Consider the following 18,247-nt stretch of genomic DNA (forward strand, 5'->3'; position numbering starts at 1 on the left):
TATAAGGCTGCAACATAACAAAATGTGGAAAAAGTGAAGCGCTGTGAATACTTTCCGGATGCACTGTAAATCCTGCGATGGGAAACACAGACACCAACTTGTTCATCGGAAACACTAATTTAACACAAACATAAATCCAAAAACATGAGTTCTTGTTGGAAATAATACATTTATTTATAAAAAAGATATATTAAGACTTTAGATTGTCACTGTGCAAATAGGAGCAAGCACTGTATAGAGTACTTTATAATGTTTGATAACAAATGTTAATTCCAACATACAGTATGATTATATTTCATCCCAGAATAGAAAAAACATTTTCAACAAAACATTTTTAAAATGTTCAAAGCAACACTGCCTGTTTAATGTGGCAAGGAAACAATTTGAACCTGCTTTATACTTGCATTCACCACAATTCATTTCAATCTTCAAACAACAGAAAACAGATAATGAAATATTACATGATAACGCATTTATCCACATTACCTCAGCATTTATTAAGTAGCAGGATGAAATGCAAACCTAAAGATGAGCCTTATGTTAAAATAACCTTACACAGTAGTTTGATCATTAAAAGAACTACACAGATGTACATCCCTCACTGATGCCATGCACCTGCAACTATAAATGTTAAACAATGTTTGATATCCCTAGATTGCAGATCTGCAGTCAAATACAGTACACTGTACATACATAATCATCTTTAAACTTGATAATATCATGCTTGCTCATTTAATGTCTTTTTTACATGACAACAACCACCACTTTAGAAAACAATCATACAGGCAACCAACTGTCCCTATTGATCTCACATCTCTTTGCGACAATGAGAGAGTAAACAAAAAAAAGGAGACAAGGTCATCTTACATAATAGATTTAAGCCCATATTTCTTCTCTTGGATGTTTCTTTCTCATGTCCCTCTCCTTTCTAGAAGTTTCTAGATAATAAAGTCCAGGATCACAGCAACTTGAAAGCAGGGAGGACTTAAAGCAGTTGTTCTGCTTTTACAATTCTGTTTCTTTTTCTTCGTCTTCACCTGTTTCTAAGTAATATTCATCATCTGTTGTTGTGTCTGAGCTGCTGTCTGAAAACTCCTCAAAGGTGCTAAGGCTGGATATATAACCTCTGGAGGGCAAATGCCCTCTGGAGGACTGGTTGTCCACTTGCTGTGGTGCTCCTGATGAGCCGGGAAAGGTAGGGGAGGAAAGGCTGGGAGGTTTGGACATACGTCTGGATACTGGTGACAGGGGAGGTGTTGGCGGCGGGGTCGGGGGACAGTCTGTATCCCATGCAAAGTGACAAGTGTTCATGTTATGGCTCCAAAGACAGGCTGGCTTTGAGGATGTGGTAGTTACAGGTGGAGAAGCAGAGACTCCTGAGCTCCAATTTGCCAAGCACTTGGTCAGTGAACGAGGAAGAGATCTCGATCTCATTTTACCAGGGTCACTGGGGACATATGACATTTGACAGTCCTTACTGGGCTGGAAATCATATTCAGTGGTCCAGTCAGGAGTAACAGACCATTGATCAAAGTCTTTGCCAGTACCTCCACAAGTCAAGGCAGATTCAGAGAGGTCACCAACACTCATGAACCTGGATCCAGTGGAGATGCGACCAGGCCCTGAGGGTCGACTAGACAGTACCGAACTCACAGAAAACGTCCTCCCAGGCTCAATGCCATACTTTAAGTCTGCATAGGAGGATGCCAAGCGTTCCTTGTCTTGTCCTGGACCTGCACTTGGAGGACCAGTGGATGCCCGGCTTCTTCTTGACCCACCCAAGCTGATTCCCTCTCCTGGCTCACATGGTGAAGAGGATTCTCTGCGACGCTGTAGCTTTGGGCTGTAGAAGACACTGTCATCTGTAACATCAGGTGAGGGAAATGGGGAGAGGGGGGAAAGAGAGGAGAAGGGGGAGAAGGGGCTCCTGGGGCTGGATGTGGACTTCATGAACTGAGTAGCAGAGGGGTTAGGGCTCCTACCAGGACTGGGATCTCTACAAGAGAAGAACTGGTTTGTTGGTTGATAATCGGTACTGTTGTCTTCGTAAAAGTCAAACTGGTGTATTGTTGGGCTACGGATTGTCAAATGAGGTTGGTTTTTACTTTCAGACATGTGTTCTGCACAAGCGGTTTGCTTGTCTTGGTCAGTTTCTGGAGTTGACTGGTCTGACCAAATGCAAAACTTATCTCCTGCCATTGCGCTCCCAGAAGATGAGGGTGGTACAAGAGTGTATCTGTTTTGTGTCCATCTATTCGTACCCTCTGTTCCCTTTTCATTGTCCTTCAGCAACATAATTTTCTCCTGCTCTTGCTCCTCTAGTGTTTTGGTACTCTCAACAGTGATATCACTAACATTGCTGACGTCACTTGATCCACTAACAGAAGGTGCTTGGGAGGTTCGCTTCCATTTCCATGGAAACAATATATCATCATCAGACCGTCTAGTGCTGAATGTTTGTCTCAGTTTGTTAAGGACCTGGTCCATTTTGTTATTAGTCTTGTTGGCCCTCTCTGACTCTGACCTTGATAAACTGGAGTTTGGTGTGCTGACACTCTTCGTCAGTGCAAATCGGCTTCTCTTTGGGCTTTGTTCATTGCTACTCTCCACTGAAAAAAATCTGCTTTTACCCAGTACACTCTTTTTCATTCTTCTGTTAGAGCGTTCATCATCAGGGGGTTGACTCTCTGTTGAGCTGCTAGCACTGGAACTCTGATCTGAATGACAGCAAGGTCCACCTGCGGCTTCCTTGCTTTGCACTGTGTGTAACTTTTGACTTAAGTTGGTCTCCACAGAAATCAGTGTGTTTGCGGTACGTTGTAAAGCTTTAGGTGTGGTGTTCTTTGGGACAGCTGTAGCTGTATCAACTTTAGATTTAATACCGTAAACCAGAGTCTCAGTTACACATGTTGAGGGGGAGTTGTGTGCCTTATCACCCTGAAGAGACTGTGAGCTGATATGAACTCTGTTGTCGACAAGTAATATCTGGCCATTCTGGTAATCTTGGCTGTTCTTGCCGTGGTTATTGTTGTCTTGATCACTTTCTGAAAACCCAGACACTGAACCATCTCGGGTGGCAGTTTTGTTTTGGAAAGGCAAAGACAGGGGTTGTGGTAGGCTGATAGGTGAAAGGGGGGGTTTGGACATGAGTACAGTCCTGGCTGCAACTGGGTCAGTATGTATGGAAAGATGTGGGGTATAATTTGACTGTGAGGGTTGTTGGAAGAGGGGGGATCTGGGTGTTACAGTCTTAGTTTCTCCATGTGGTGACCTGCTAGACATGAGAGTGGAGTAAGGTGGGGAACTATATCGAAGCTTATAACCACTTGAAACGTCAGGAGGGAGGGATAGAGGAGCAGAAGAACGGTACTGAACTGTGCCAGACTCCACTGACAGTGTCCTCTCCTGTCTGGAAGAGGTTAAGTCCCGTCTTACCTGATCAAAGATCATAGTATCAGTAGGTCTTTGTTTAGATCTCTCTTGCTCTCTGGATGCTAAATCAGCAGAGTCAGATGATAAGGATCGATGCTTCCCTCCTTTCACCACCTGTATGCTGGAGTTCTTAGGGGAAGGGGAGCAAAGAGAAGATGTATTTGTGGTAGGACTGCTTGATCTTAGAAAGGAAAAGATGGATGGAGCTTTAATGCTTCGCGGGGATCTGGAGGGAGATGGAGGGCTTGTTGGGACTTGAGATGGCTCTGGCTTCTCAACTGTGATGGGCTCAGAATGCTGCAGATCCACTGAGTCCTCCCATGTTACTCGTCTCACTGTCTTTCTCTGTACATGGGGGTGCAGTTTCTTTGGGTCTGTTTCTAGGCTGCTTGAGAATGTATTCCCTTCCTTAGGACTGGAAGTATCTGAGTAGTTGGGGCTGGTAATGATAGGGGTGGCAGGGGGGGTTAAGAGAGAGGAAATGGTGATAGTGCTGGGAGATGATGGGCTGGGGGCAATTGTGGCTGCAGGATGGCTGCCAGTGGTAGAGGAAGATTGGGTTGAAGCAGTGGATACAGGACTGTACTTTGTTTTAGAGAAAGCATTGCCTGAGGGAATCAGGCTGGACACAGTTTTAGGGTGGTAAGGCTTGGGAACGGAAGCATAGCTTCTTTCAAAGCCAAGAGGTGTGGCATCTGCTGTGTTGGTGAATTTGGGTGTTTGGGAAGAAGAGCCAGTGTATGATGAAGCATGAATATTGGTCTGTAAAGCAACTGGATGAGAGTGAAAGGAGGAACTAGTGTTTGGGGTTAGGGGAAGAACAGAGGCAGTTTTAGAGGTAAGAGCTTGACCATTGAGAGTGTTGGTGGTACCAAGAGAAAGAGATGGCTTGGTAAACTTTTGAGAATCCTTGTTGTGAGGAGATACAGGGGTGCTGTTAGTTTTGGATGCACAATGATTATTATTGTATTTGCTGCTGCTCTCAGTGGGATTTGAGATCTTGGGATTTAGCAAAGTAGGTGGTAATTCAGTTACATTCGCTGTAAATGAACTATTACTTACATCATGCTTGCTGAGATCTTTAGGGTGACTCAGTGTTGTTTGCACTGTAGCTCTGCTAATTTTAGAACTGGACAAAACATCGGGCAAACTATGAGGCTTTTGTGGTTCTCTGTTGTTTAAATTTGAGCCATATTGTTGTTTGACAAGCCTGTCTGATTCGTGGTCAGGTAAATCCTCAATATTTCTTTGTTTGAGGTTGTGTGCTCCTCCCTGTGTCTTCATAACAAGGTTCATGTTACCTTTGCGAACTGACTCTGTTGTGTTAGTGTTGTCTCTGTTATTGGGAATTTGGCTACTAAATCTTTTGTTGTCAGTCAGACTTGGAGAGGCCAAGTCACTATTATCATTACAGGGTGGAGCTAAGGGTGTGTTTGGCTTGTCTTTGATGTTTGTTGTATCATTGAGCATTAGAGGGGAACTGCCTTCTTGGGTAACTTGTTTCCACCAGGAAGTGGATGTCAGGGTGGTCCTTCTAGGGAGGGAATGGGTTTTCAGGAGGGCAGAGTGATCATGTGGGGAATGTCTGGGTGAAGCGATGGAGCTCTCTAAGAGTAGGTTTGTACTTTTGTCTGAACCCCTGAATTTCTGTTGCATCTCTGATGGTCCTCTACTTAGAAATGCCTGTTTGGAACATGAAAGACTAGGCTGGGTCCTATTTATTGTTTGAGGTTGTTGGGTGAAGGGTGTGTCCACTGTGTCTTTGTTTATGGGTGAAGCTGAAAAGAAGCGCGTTTCAAATATGTTCCTTTCTCTGTGACTGGAGGATGATGGGGAAAGGAAAGGCACAGTTTCAGTTCTATAAGAAATGGATGTTGGAGTGTGTAGGGGCTTTGGTCTCTCTTGCTCATTAGTATTGTGAAAGGATTGAGAAAGGTGTGTTGTGAAAAATCTTCCATCTAGATCACTTGGAGAACTGCTTAGAGGCGAAGGGTTTATCTCAGAGAGGGTGGAGGCTGCATTAGAGTTCCTGCCATTTGAGTTGAATCTCCTTAAAGACAGAAGTAGACTGCTGGTTGTTGGTTTTGAGCTTAAAGATGACAGTCCTCCTTGATGACCAGTTTGTGGATTCTGCCTTTGTTCATTTGAGAGGGGTGACACAGGAGACAGGGGTGACATGGGAGAGAGGGGTGACATGGGAGATGCAGTTGTGGATACAGGGCTTAAAGCACCTGTATCTACTTTTCTTTTTTCCATCCTTCCAGAGTTTACATCCAAAGAGACAGTTTGAATCATTTTCCTCTTAGATTCATAGCCCAAGCTTGCAGGACCACTCTCAGTTGACCAGCCCACTGTATTCCTCCTGGTACCCAAAAATGGCACTCTTAATTGGGCTTGCGATCCATCTGTCAATGACCTGTCCACAGTCTCCTGAAAGCGTTCAGGAGTATGGTTTGCTGCAGTGTTTGTCACATCTCGTAAATTCCCCTGGGCTTCTGAAATGGCAGTTCCCTCAAATCTTTTGGTACGTCTTAGTCTGCCACTCCAGTGTGGGGCAAGAACTGTTACCACAGTGGAAGACAACATGGCTCTAGTAGGGTTGGATAGTTCCACAAGATCAGTTTGTTTCTCAAGTTTTGTATGGTCTTTTATATCTTCTTCTACCTCAACTGAGCTAGTGCCAGTCCTTGGTTGTGACACACATGAAAGTACGTGCAAGCCAGACTCCCCATTTGAGAAACTGTGGGTAATACTCAAGTCCCTGGTAGTCTCCAGTTCATTGCAAACAACTGCAATAACCTCTTCTCTCTTTTTTACTGGAAATGGTATCCTTTCAGATAATGGAGTCTCACTGGTTACCTTTATTGAGGTGTCTGGTGGTGACGTTTGTTCATTAACCTGTTAAAAGAAGAAAGATTACTCCAAGTGACCAGATATTGTATACAATTTTTTTTTATTCGCCAAACATCTGGAATCTGCATTAGAAATGTGGGTTTCGAAATAAATGTGATGTTAGGGTTAGTTACACATTTGCTATCTAACAATTCATATGACCGAACAATATCCCCCACAAATTTTCTGGCAAATTGTGTGCTAGCAGAAGCCAGAGCTTTGCTAAAGCTTCCCATGGTGTAGCTATTTAAGAGATTCATGCCTTGACAAACAGGTTATTTTGAAAGACATGAGAGATTTCCAATGACACACACACACACGCACACACTGCCCCTTCGAACTTAGAATAACAATCACTCTCAGATGTTTACAAGAGTATGAAATGTCATTTATTGTGATGTTTTCAAAGATAACTACTTCATGTGGTTTTCAAAAACCTTTAGTGGCTTTGAACTTGTTGCCTTAAATTAGATCATATAAGTATTGATTGGTTGTGAATATTTTGAATTAAATGGGAATGAAAGGTGCAATTTAACATTTGTTTGAGGGTATTTTACATTGTAATGATTACAGCACGAGTCCTAAAACATTGTGATTTTAATGATCAAGATTGTGGCATATTCTTACCCGACAGCTGCTGTTCTCAATCTCAGCCTTCTGTGTTTCAGTTAAACTGGCAGAACAGGAGAGAGAGAAGACATAAAAACCAGTAGGCATACTAGTTAGGATTGCACCTGTAGCTGTAGACAGGTGTAACTGTAGATTGGACATAATGTACAGCATGCACAAAATGTTATGGTTACCCTACATGAAATATGAGAAGAATACTGACTAAGGTTAGACCAGTATATCAGTTTTCTGGCACACTGGGCAGCTGCTGAATTCCCTTAAAAAAGTCACACATCTCTGATATGATGGATATAGTTTGCTTTCAAAAGAAATCACACTTCACATGGACACAGCCTGTCTTCCTGTATTCTATACTGTAATGTTTTTGCGTGAAATATTTTGGGGATTAGATGTCTGACATTCGCCACAGAAATGCTGATCGACAAGATGGTCAGCATTCCTCTCTTCTGTCACTCTCTCTCCCTCTCTAATAAACAGTTTTCTCACGGTCACATGTGCACTATAATCACACCTCATAAGCATTTATGAAGCACTTACAAGATATTTTTATATCGGACATGGTAGCACATGGATCACACGTGTGTACTGTACACACACAAGATCATACACTCAGTACAAAATGTCTATATAAGGTCATGTTGGATGGTATGAAAAGACGGCAGGTGGCGGACAGACAGTTAAAGGGGTGTGTTCTCTCTTGAACCAATAAAGCCAGTGAGATCAATGACCTCTATTGACAAGGCTATTGTAATCTCTGGCACAAATTGCATCACACATAGGCATGCAAATATGCTCAAGGAAAATATGCAGCACATACTTATACAAACCACATCCACCACACACAAGCTAGAAAGCAATTACTGTAACAAAGAAAGAGTTAAATATAGTTAAATATTAAGTCTAACCTAAAATGACCTCTAATTTTCTTGAATTGCTGACTTGAGAAAGTGCTGTCTCACAAAAACTAACCGACAGGTAGATGATTTGTGATGAGGAAGGTAAGGACGATAAAGTCAGGCTTCCTGAAAGGGCGGTAAGAGCTTCTTATCTTCCTATGCTGGATACCATGACATGCACTGTTACATTAAAATGCAAACAAATATGTATATACTGTTAACTCATCGACACACAAACACAATAATGTCTAACCTACTCTCTGGGGTCACATAATTTGGTGCACTTCCTTGTGTATATAACGAGCTGACTCTTCCTGATAGTACATCACAGGCTTATGCATGCAGACAGGGTTCAGTGATTCAGTTACTGTTTGACTAAATGTTGGAGACGGCTTGTGATTTCAGTGACTCTGATCATGTTTCAACAATTAGTGCCAGATGTACCTAGTTCGGACCTCAGAAACAGCTCCTGGGACTTGTATTTGCCAATTATGATGAAGACAGACATAAAGAGAAAACACCCCATTGTTGTTTAGTTTAGGGAATGCCATTCAAGTTAACAAGCAGCTGATGAAAACATAATGTAAATCACAAATCAGGTTAGCAGTGATGCACAGAAGGATACCTCGGGAGACACAACTGGTCAAACCTTGAAGAGGACTGACAAAAACAACAGAGAAGAAGACAGTGATAGCTTCTAATCCTGTTTGCTTACAACAAAATGAGCTAATGATCTACAGTGGATACTGTACATGAAAAGCAAACTGGACCAATAGATGAAAAAACTGCCAGAGCTGATAAAGAATGAAAATGAAATGAATTCTGCTGCACTATAATGTGTCAACAGTATAGAATGACTATGTGTAATTAAATTAAAGTTTTAATGGCACATTAGGTCTCTTTGAACCAAGTACATATCATGTCAATGTGATATTGGCACAAAACATTGTCATGGACCATGCCATGCTTCCCCTTATGGCCTTAAATATCTTCTCAACATGGTTACAAGAATACTTGACAGATGAAGTTAAATGGGACGGTGCAGGAGCAGCATGATGCTATTGAGCTTGTATGACCCAAAGTCCCTGTTGAATGTAAGCACTTCTCTAAACCCATGTCTCAATGATTTTAAGTTGTTCTGAAGACCTTACACAGGGCTACTCTGTTATTCCGCAAACTATAGACCAGGAGGCAGAATATATTAATGAGTCTGTGATCAGCACCGAATTTCATTAATACTTGTCTCAGGGTAAATGTATTCCTTTCCTTGCTTACCTGTGTAGACAGGGGTCTAAATTCTTCTTGAGTCTTAGCTCTGGGTTGTTAAAGCCTAGATTATCGGAGATTCTGAGGAAGAGGCAGGAGGTGAATCTGGGTCCGTTTGGCTTCTGGGTCTGGACCTTTGAATCACCACAATGAGCACTCTCTAGTGCTGTAATGGATTCAGAATAGGGGATTATTTTATTTGTCACTGCTGTAAATTCAAATAATTGAGGCTATATAGATTATTGAAGTGTACTAACCTAATTCTTGGATCTTAAATGTTGTGCGCAAATGTGTCTGATGTGTGTCTGCATGTCACCTTTGCGTGTTTCTTCCTGTCGGACGGCTGGTTGGTGAGACTGCTGTCCAGTTGGGGTTTCATCATCATGATGATTCTCCTGCTTGAACCTTTCACCGAATGTTTCATCCCGCTGTTCTCTACAAAAAGTAAAAACAATCCTTTTACTCATGCAAAAATGTAAAAGATTTGCTGGTTCCAGCCATGATCGGGCTGTATCGTGCCTCAATTAAATTCTGCACAGTAACACTATCTTTTTTCTATAGAATGTCATAAATAGTGAAAAATTCCCATTATATATTGCTAGAGCCCAAGGTGACATTCGACATTCAGTTTACTGATATTTACTTTTATTTATATTACAAAGAAAAGCATCAAATTTCAACCTCAGATTTGAAAAGCTGGAACCAGTGAAAGTTACCAATGAATCATTTAATCTCTAGTCGCAAGCATCTCTTAACCTTTTATGCTGAATTGCGTACACTATTCCCTTTCTCTTGTTATCTAATTCATAAAAAATTAAAATTCGTGCTCGAGGTTTATTGAAGGAAAACCAAACAGCCATGCTTCCCTCATCTGATCAGATCAGCAGCGCTGGACTGATAAGCAGTGGTTATATAACAATTCGACTCTGCTCACTCCACACTTTCTCTTACAACCAGAGCACAGAGCTAACACACCCACTCACACAGTCACTAAAACATGCATATGCACATTTGCTGCTGCAACCCAACGCTGAACCCACGCTAGTGACTGCCAACTGCCAAGCACGATGATGACACAAGAACAAAGATGAGGCGTTGATCTGAATATTAACGTACCGTGCCACTGCAACCTTTGTTCGTTAAACATAAACAATTAAATGACAGAAATTATCTGTCACAGGACATTCTCCCTTTTTAATCAGATTCAGCAGTTTATAAGTTAATGGAAATCCCTACTTAGAATCCAGAGTCTTGATGTAACATGCAGTGCTTCATGTGATCACAAAGTGAAGCACTTTGATTTTTTTCTCAACCTTTTTTAATAACATGGACCATCTCTACCTCTCCCTATCCACCTTGCCTTCAGGGGAGCCTCGCTGGCCTCATTAGAGGTTAATCTCCAAGCCATTATAAAAGCCTGACATGACACGACATGAAAGAGAAATATGAGGAGGGAGTGAGATCTTCATGCGCTTCAACGGCTACTTCGGTGCCAAAGCCAACACGCCTTCCATGTGGATGGTACCGAGTGTTTTTAATCCTACTTCTCCCGGAGGCAAAAGAAGAAATCATGTCACATCACAGCAATATTAGTGCTTGTAAACCAGTAGGAAACCATGTTTGGATAGTTTAACCGGTAAGAGATAGGCCTGTAATGTTGGAGCATCAGGGGCTGTTGTTTAGACACAAACTGAAACAGTATAATTCACGCTACACATCATTTGATACACCTGTAGCTACATGTTCACCTCTCGTTTTGTCCACCTATTTTGATAATCAAGTAATCGTTTCAGTAATTTTTCAAGCAAAAATGTAAAATGTTTGCTAATTCCAGCTTCTTAAATGTGAGGATTTGCTGCTTTTCTTTGTCATTTATGTTAGTAAATGAAGAGTCTTTGGGTTTTGGACTGTTGGTTGGACAAATGAAGCAATTTGAAACTCTCTTTGGGCTCTGGGAAGTTGTGATGAGCATTTTTCACAATCTTTTGACATTTTATAGACTAAATGATAAATCGATGAATCGTGACAATAATCTGCAGATTAATCGATAATGAAAATAATCGTTAGTTGCAGTCCTACTGCAATCACAAGAAATTTACAGTATTGCTGAGACGATTATTTGATTAATGGTGTAGTCCAGTGGTTCAGAAAGTTTTTTGGGTGATGGACCTCCATAGAACGCATGACATTCATGGAACTGATGGACAGTACGGATGCAACTAGTAACGATTGTTTTCATTATTATTATTATCACTTTTATCACTTAACTTAGAGCTGAAAGGATTACTCGATTAATTGACCAGACGACTGGCCGAAACAATTTTGATAATTGATTCATTGTTTAAAGTAATTTTTAAAAGGAAAAATGTCCTCTCAAAACAAGCTATTTAAATGTCAACTTGGGCTCTGGGAAATTGTAATGGGCATCATTATTTCCTGAAATTGTATAAACCAAATCTATAAATCTATTGATCGAGAAAATAATCAGCTATTGGTATTGAAAATATTTATTTATTAGTTTCAGCCTTACTTTTAGCTATCCTTATAGATTTTTCTGTAAGTTTGGATAACACTTTTTCCACAATTTCAACTGCAACACTTGTTACAAAGAACTCAGGTTGGTGGGAAACTGATGCATGCCCTGCGCAGTCAGCCTATCGTAGCTGAAAGATTGCTGGTTATTATGACAATTGTAAAGATCAGCTTCACTTGTTTCTATTTGTGTGCTGATTTTACTCCTGAACATAAATATGTGCATGTTTTTACATAGTTTTAGGGCTGCATCAAAGGACTATTCTCATTATCAGTGAATCGTTTGGTCTATAAAAATACCTGCCACAATTTCTCAGAATCCAAGTTGACATACTCAAATTGTTTCATTTGTCTGACCAACAGTCCAAAACCCAACGAGATTTGATTTACCATCACAGAAATCAAAGCAAACCAGCAAATATTTTTAGATTGGAGAAACTGGAACTAGTAAATTTTGGCATTTTTGCTTTAAAAAATTACTTAAATGATTAATTGATAATCAAAGATTTTGCCAATTAATTTTCTGCTAATCAATGAACTGACCAATAATTTCAGCTCTCTCTATTTTTTCTAATCATAATTTCATTTTTTTCATTTAGCAGAGAGTGGAGTAGCCACAATCTTTTCAGGCACCGCCTTGTAACTGCCAAAGAAACTTCTGCAGTACAAGTATCCTCAACTGATCATGGCAACAACAATGGCAATAAATCAACAACAATTTTGATAATCCATTAATGGTTTAAATTAAACAAAAGAATGTCACACATATACTCAAATGTGAGGATTGTGTGCCTTTCTTCATTTTATATCATTGTTAATTGTCTGTCTTTGAGTTTCAGATTGTGAGTCAGTCAAGCAAAGATTTTCAAGCAAAGAATTCTGGGAAATTATAATGGCCATTTTTCTTGAGTTTCAATAATTTTATAGACATGACAATTACTTGAAAAAAAGAATGAACAGATTAATTGATAAAGAACATAATTGTTGGTTGCAGCCTTACTCTACATGTGGACTAGGGTGAAATGACACTATTATTTAGATTTCATTTAATGTTTTTTAAATGTTATTGCAATAGTAAAAACAAGCTTAGGCTTCTCCTGTGTTGACACAACATGAAGGACCTGCATCCTCCTGTCAGCGCTGCAGCCATGTAACATGCATGTTATCTGGACTGTGTGAACATGTGACATGTGTCCCAGTTTGTTTTGATGGTTTGCGAGCTGATGACTAATTGTTATCTTTGAAAGGGCTCTTTGGGCAGCTCCATTATGTGCAGTGTGTCTCATACAAGTATGTTGGTGTATTCTTCACTTGAGGGCAGCCTCCCTGTGGGTGTGTGTGCCCATATCTGCCAGCTAACACTTACATAACCACAAGGATCCAGCCTGAACCAAAGTGTGGGTGTGTACTCACCACAGACAAACGCATGTAATGTTCCAACTACTGCCAATGATTTACACCCTAAGTTTCTTTTTAAGATTCATCCAAAGAGAACTTAATGACTTTGCAATGACTACATCTGTGGCAACAAAAGGTGGCCAGTACAAAGTGAGACTTGTTCTGTTTGCTGCCACACCTTCAGTGCCTGTCAGATTTCCAGGAGAGCTGTTTATCTTTGAGCCTATAGATGGGTATACATTAGATAGGTTTACAGGGTATTAGCAGGAGGATGTGCAGATAATGAACAGAGGTAGAGTGCTGGACATGCACAGACAACAGCACTGTGTGTCCATGGTAGGAACTGTTAATCTGCAGGCCTGGATGTGCATGTATGAGCCTGGATGTGCATGTATGAGCCCGCCTGCTAAACCATTGAAGCTGAACTGCTCTAAAATACATCAACCTGATGATGCTGGTTTACAGATTACGGTGTTAGTTAAGTGTATGACACATGCATACAGCCATACAAATTTAGGCTCAGGTATGCACGTTAGGAATAAAACTGGATACAAAATAAATGTATACATAAAACATAATACTACGGCATTAAGTCCAAAAACCTACATTCAGAATCTGCTTGGATATTTCCTATATTCAGCCTCAGGAAAGTCAACACGAGCCCAGTACGTCACGTTTTATGACGAGCGTGACCTTCTTCAAAAATCTGGCAATTTGCAAAAGCCAAGACCAAGGAGAACACAAGTTTAATACGAACCGTTAGCGGCTGCTTTTCATCCACAGGACATCTACATTTATCCATAAATGCATATAAAACACAGTTGAGTAAAAAAATCGACTCTCTTCAAAAGTTACTCCCACCTCCTTCACCCGTCAAATACAGTATGGTGGACAGTGTCGAGCTGTAAACCAAATGTACGATGTTAAATTAATGGAATAGTTTAGCGCCGAATTTACTTAAATCAGGTCATGAATCGTGAGACGTTTTCGTTTGGCTGTGAGATACATATATGTTTCAAGACACGCGTTGCAACATTAAATATACATATTTATACAAACAGTTCGGCGTGGGTTTCTCTCTCTTCAAGAGATAGAGCGCTGGACTCGCATCGCGGCTAAAACGAAAGTCTCCAGCAAGCAAACAGAGACATAAAAAGTGCGTATCAACATTGAACAGGTCGTTTGGAAGCACAGTAAATACGGGATAATAACAAACTCGTTGTTGAAATGGCCTTTAAAGACACTTTAACCTACCGTGCAGTTGTAGTCCGTGTTGCTCGTGCTGTCCTGCACAGAGGCGTAGCTGTCTCTCCTCCTACAACAACTCTGAGCTCCAACTCTCCTGCGTCACTTGTTGACATCCTATTTTAACCGGTTCAGTAAACCTTCAGTATTCAGGCTGACGAGACAATGCATCTTAAAAAATGTGGTGTGGAATTCACAGCAACGGACCTGTGAACAGGACAAGCATCCGCTGATGTCAGTGTCACGGTGGAGGTGAAAGTTCAACACCTCCTGTCAGACAGATGAGCGGCGGGACAAGTGCAACCATGCAGTTACTACTGGCTGCGTCCCTTTCCAGTCAAGTTTCCCCCTCGGTCATTGCCTTCTCAGGACACAAGACAAACTCCCAGACCTTTTTTTTGAGTGGCATTTCTGCTTTATTGTGATTATGAAAGCTGGAGAGAGACAGGAAATGCAGGAGAGAGAGAGAGAGAGAGAGAGAGAGAGAGAGAGAGAGAGAGGGCCTACATGTTTTTGCAGATTTGTTTTGTACAAAACCTTGATACAAACATGTCATACAAAACTACAATGACTATCAACATTGATCACGATACACCAATCATAATCTCAAAGCAAATAAAATGCTCTCAGATTCAATTGAGTCCAACAATTCCTCATAATCCCATGGTCAGCAGTGCCAACATGTTCGAGGTTAAGAGAGGGAGGCTATGCACAGATTTGTTTGTAATTTTGATTTTGATAAGTGGTGCGTCATTCTAGCGAACTCTGCTTGAGTTTGTGTTCCTCATAATTTTCTCTTTTCCTTTACAAAACATGGACAAACATGTTGTAGGTTTTGTTGTTCATCAGACTTCCACACCCTCCACCACTAGCCAGAAACTCTTGACAGCTTTGGCTGAGTTCCTGCAGGAAGAACAGTGCCCTCTTCCTGTTCTGACAGTTACTTTCATTTCTGCTGAAAGTATCTCCTGTAAAGAAGGAATTTTCTCCTTGAACTTGTCTGCAATGCAGGGAGCCTTGTTAGGGCTAAAATCAAAGTGAAAAAACAACATAATAGTAACATCATGTTAACATAATTGGAGCAGCAAAACCGAAAGTATCTGCAAATCTGTAATAGGCCTAGTTAATGTGGTCCTTGCCTATAACCTTCCAAGAAATGAAGACTATGAATTTAGCCAGGAATTGTACAGTTTGCATCTACTCGATGCTGTCACATTGCAGCAGAGGACATCAAATAACTGAACAGGGCAGCTCGAGCTGGACAACAATCTCCTGTTTTGGTATCTTGCTGTTAGTCTTTGTGTCTCTCAATAACACACCTACACTGGATGGAAATGTAGGCTAAACCTGACTGTATAAAACAACAAGTCTACAGGGCAAAGCCAATATTCATATTAAAAATAACTAAATTATTAATTCTAAAAAAAAACTTGGATGTCTTGAAAAATACTAAAAATTCATCTAAATAATCCAGAATGACTAAATGAGTTGCCATACATTGATCCAATCAGTAGACAACAAGAGGGACTTTTCCATAGAATAGTTCCAGTCTGTCTTAAAACAGTACTCACATGCTCATACTGTATGTTCACATTCCTCCTGTTCATATTAGCCCCACATTAGCTTCAGATACACTTTGGAATACACTTTTTTTGCTCAGAGCGAGGACTGTAGATTTTTGTCCCCCATTGACTTACATTGAAAGCACAATGGGAGAGGAATGAACAGGAGAAATAATTCCAGTGACCAATAACTCTCTGAATGTTCATATGGCACCTGACTATTGCTTTCAGACAGACTTAAAATAGTGACCATGTCCTTGAGTGAATTAATTCACCTGGAGTTTGAGCAATGAAATGTCAGTTATCCTCTCAGGCTATTCCACAAATCACCAGATATTAACCTACATGTTTCATTATTGTGACTTACAAATACTGACACTTAATGAGAGTCTAATTGTTACAAGGTAAAAGACATTGGAGAGATAAATTGGTATCATTTGGATGGATAAAAAGAGGCCTATAAATTCAAACGGAACCCTGACGTTTTATTTAATCACCTGATGCTGTTGTTGATGTAACACTGAAGGCTTGAATCATTCCTCTCTGTGCTGAATCCAGAGCTCCTCTGCTGTCTGATCCTGGTGCAATTTACAAGGAAACCAGGCGAGGTCAGTGTTGCTTTACAGAAAAAAAAAAAAAAAAAACATTTGGATGATGCACCTCGGCAATTGAATCTCCATGATCATAATTGCGTAATAATTACATTATAATTATGCCATATTATTTGTTATTACAGTAGCCTATAATTCACAATGAAATGGCTGTAGGCAAAATCTCACATGACAATTTCACTGGTTTTAGTTGTGTATGCATGTGCGCATGTGTTTATTATAATAAGGACAAGAAAGAAAGAAAGAAAAAACCCTGTTTATTTGCGTTGTTGCTGAATTCTTATTGGCTGGTCTTTATATATCCACTATAGTTTCATATCTAAATGTCTCCAATTCATGCAGAGAATAAAAGGGGTTCAGTCTGCGCAGTTATTCAGTAAATATAATCCAGTCCCAGTGCTTTAGAGAAATCCTATCATCCTCCTCCCCCCTCCTCCTCCTCCCACAGAGGATGCAGGACAGAGCGAGTGGTCCTGAGCTCTGACTCCTGCGCGCCACAGACGAAGTGGCCGCGATCATCACGAGGGCAGCCAGAAATCACGCTCTGGGGATCCGATTTTCTTTTACATTTAGTGTTTTTCTCCCCTCTGCCTGTTCCCTCCAAATTCCTCCACAGATTTCTTCTGACTCGCGCGACAAGCATGACGGATCTCGGACTTGCACGTGTGGGATAATTTCAATAATGGTTCGCTTCAAATGTACCACATTTCCACGGAGCTGCAGCTGAGGTTTCGTTCAAAGTCCGACTGGATTCTCACAGCGTGATGGATACAAATGAGTTCGCAGTACTGAAACTTTTTGTTGTTGGGATTTTGGGTGAGTATGATTGATTTCTTTCCTTTTTATTTGCAGAACGACTGAAACCTGCTCCCACAACACCAAACTCCATCAATAGGTTGAAATGTCATCACATTCAAACCTTGATGTTGTAGCAGTTTTTGCCCACTTTCCTACTACAGCCACAATACAGCAAACCATCTCATGCTATTCTGTAAGTGCTCCAGTGTATTACTGTACATTTCCAGCTGCAAACTGCATGTCATGTTTCTATCTATCTATCTATCTATCACATTATATGCCCGTCAGCACTGCCTGAGCGTGTCTGGCTGCAAAGTGCACATAATTAGGATTGCTAAGAAGTATCAGGCACATCAATCACATCTCATAGCACATGGTTTGAATGGGGAATATACAGTGCAGTACCATGGCATTACGCCCCAGTGGACAGACCTGACCTATATCGTGGCCAATGGGAATTTCTGGATCTGGCTCATTAACCGGTGCTACAAGGATGAAATCATGTATGAAATGATGTTTCATGTGGTGCAAGGTTGTGACTGATGAATCCACCCGCTGAAACACACACACACAGTAGTTTAACAGTTGTCATGGTTTAAATGTTTGTATTGATGCTCTGGATATGTCCTGCTCCACAGCAATGCCAGAGTGATGCTGGGCATTGATTGAGATGGGCCAAAACATGAATTTAGACAATCTGCTGTTGCTTGTTGTTATTGGAAGCCTTATCATGTCCTGTGACTACAGTAGTATCAGCAGAGTAGAAGCGGCACTGTGACTCAGTGATGAAGAGGAGTTCAGATATTGAGCTGGTTTGCAGCATAGTGACTCTTTCCAGGAGCTGGTTAAGCAGGCTGAGTACTCTTAAGAGAGCAGTTGTGACATTTGTGCAGACGCTGATTGAAATTACCTGGCTTACTCCCACATGGACATGTGAGCCAGGTGATACAGGATTTCAATTTCAAGGTCTGTGTGGTTCAGAAAG

At 40.9% G+C, this 18,247-nt stretch overlaps 1 protein-coding gene across 1 annotated transcript; it reads right to left on the reverse strand.

Moving 5' to 3' along the window:
* Positions 1–155: 155 nt before the first annotated feature.
* LOC139304510 (mucin-2) lies at positions 156–14,321 on the reverse strand. The gene is made up of 5 exons (XM_070928448.1): positions 14,301–14,321; positions 9,433–9,551; positions 9,126–9,282; positions 6,952–6,997; positions 156–6,330 (listed from the first exon to the last, which is right to left on the reverse strand). The coding sequence occupies exon 5, from the start codon at positions 6,016–6,018 to the stop codon at positions 1,006–1,008; it is 5,013 nt and encodes a 1,670-aa protein (XP_070784549.1). The 5' UTR covers positions 6,019–6,330; positions 6,952–6,997; positions 9,126–9,282; positions 9,433–9,551; positions 14,301–14,321; the 3' UTR covers positions 156–1,005.
* Positions 14,322–18,247: the final 3,926 nt, after the last annotated feature.

This window comes from Enoplosus armatus, chromosome 21 (genome assembly GCF_043641665.1).
Source record: "Enoplosus armatus isolate fEnoArm2 chromosome 21, fEnoArm2.hap1, whole genome shotgun sequence".
Taxonomy (NCBI): Eukaryota; Metazoa; Chordata; class Actinopteri; order Centrarchiformes; family Enoplosidae; genus Enoplosus; species Enoplosus armatus.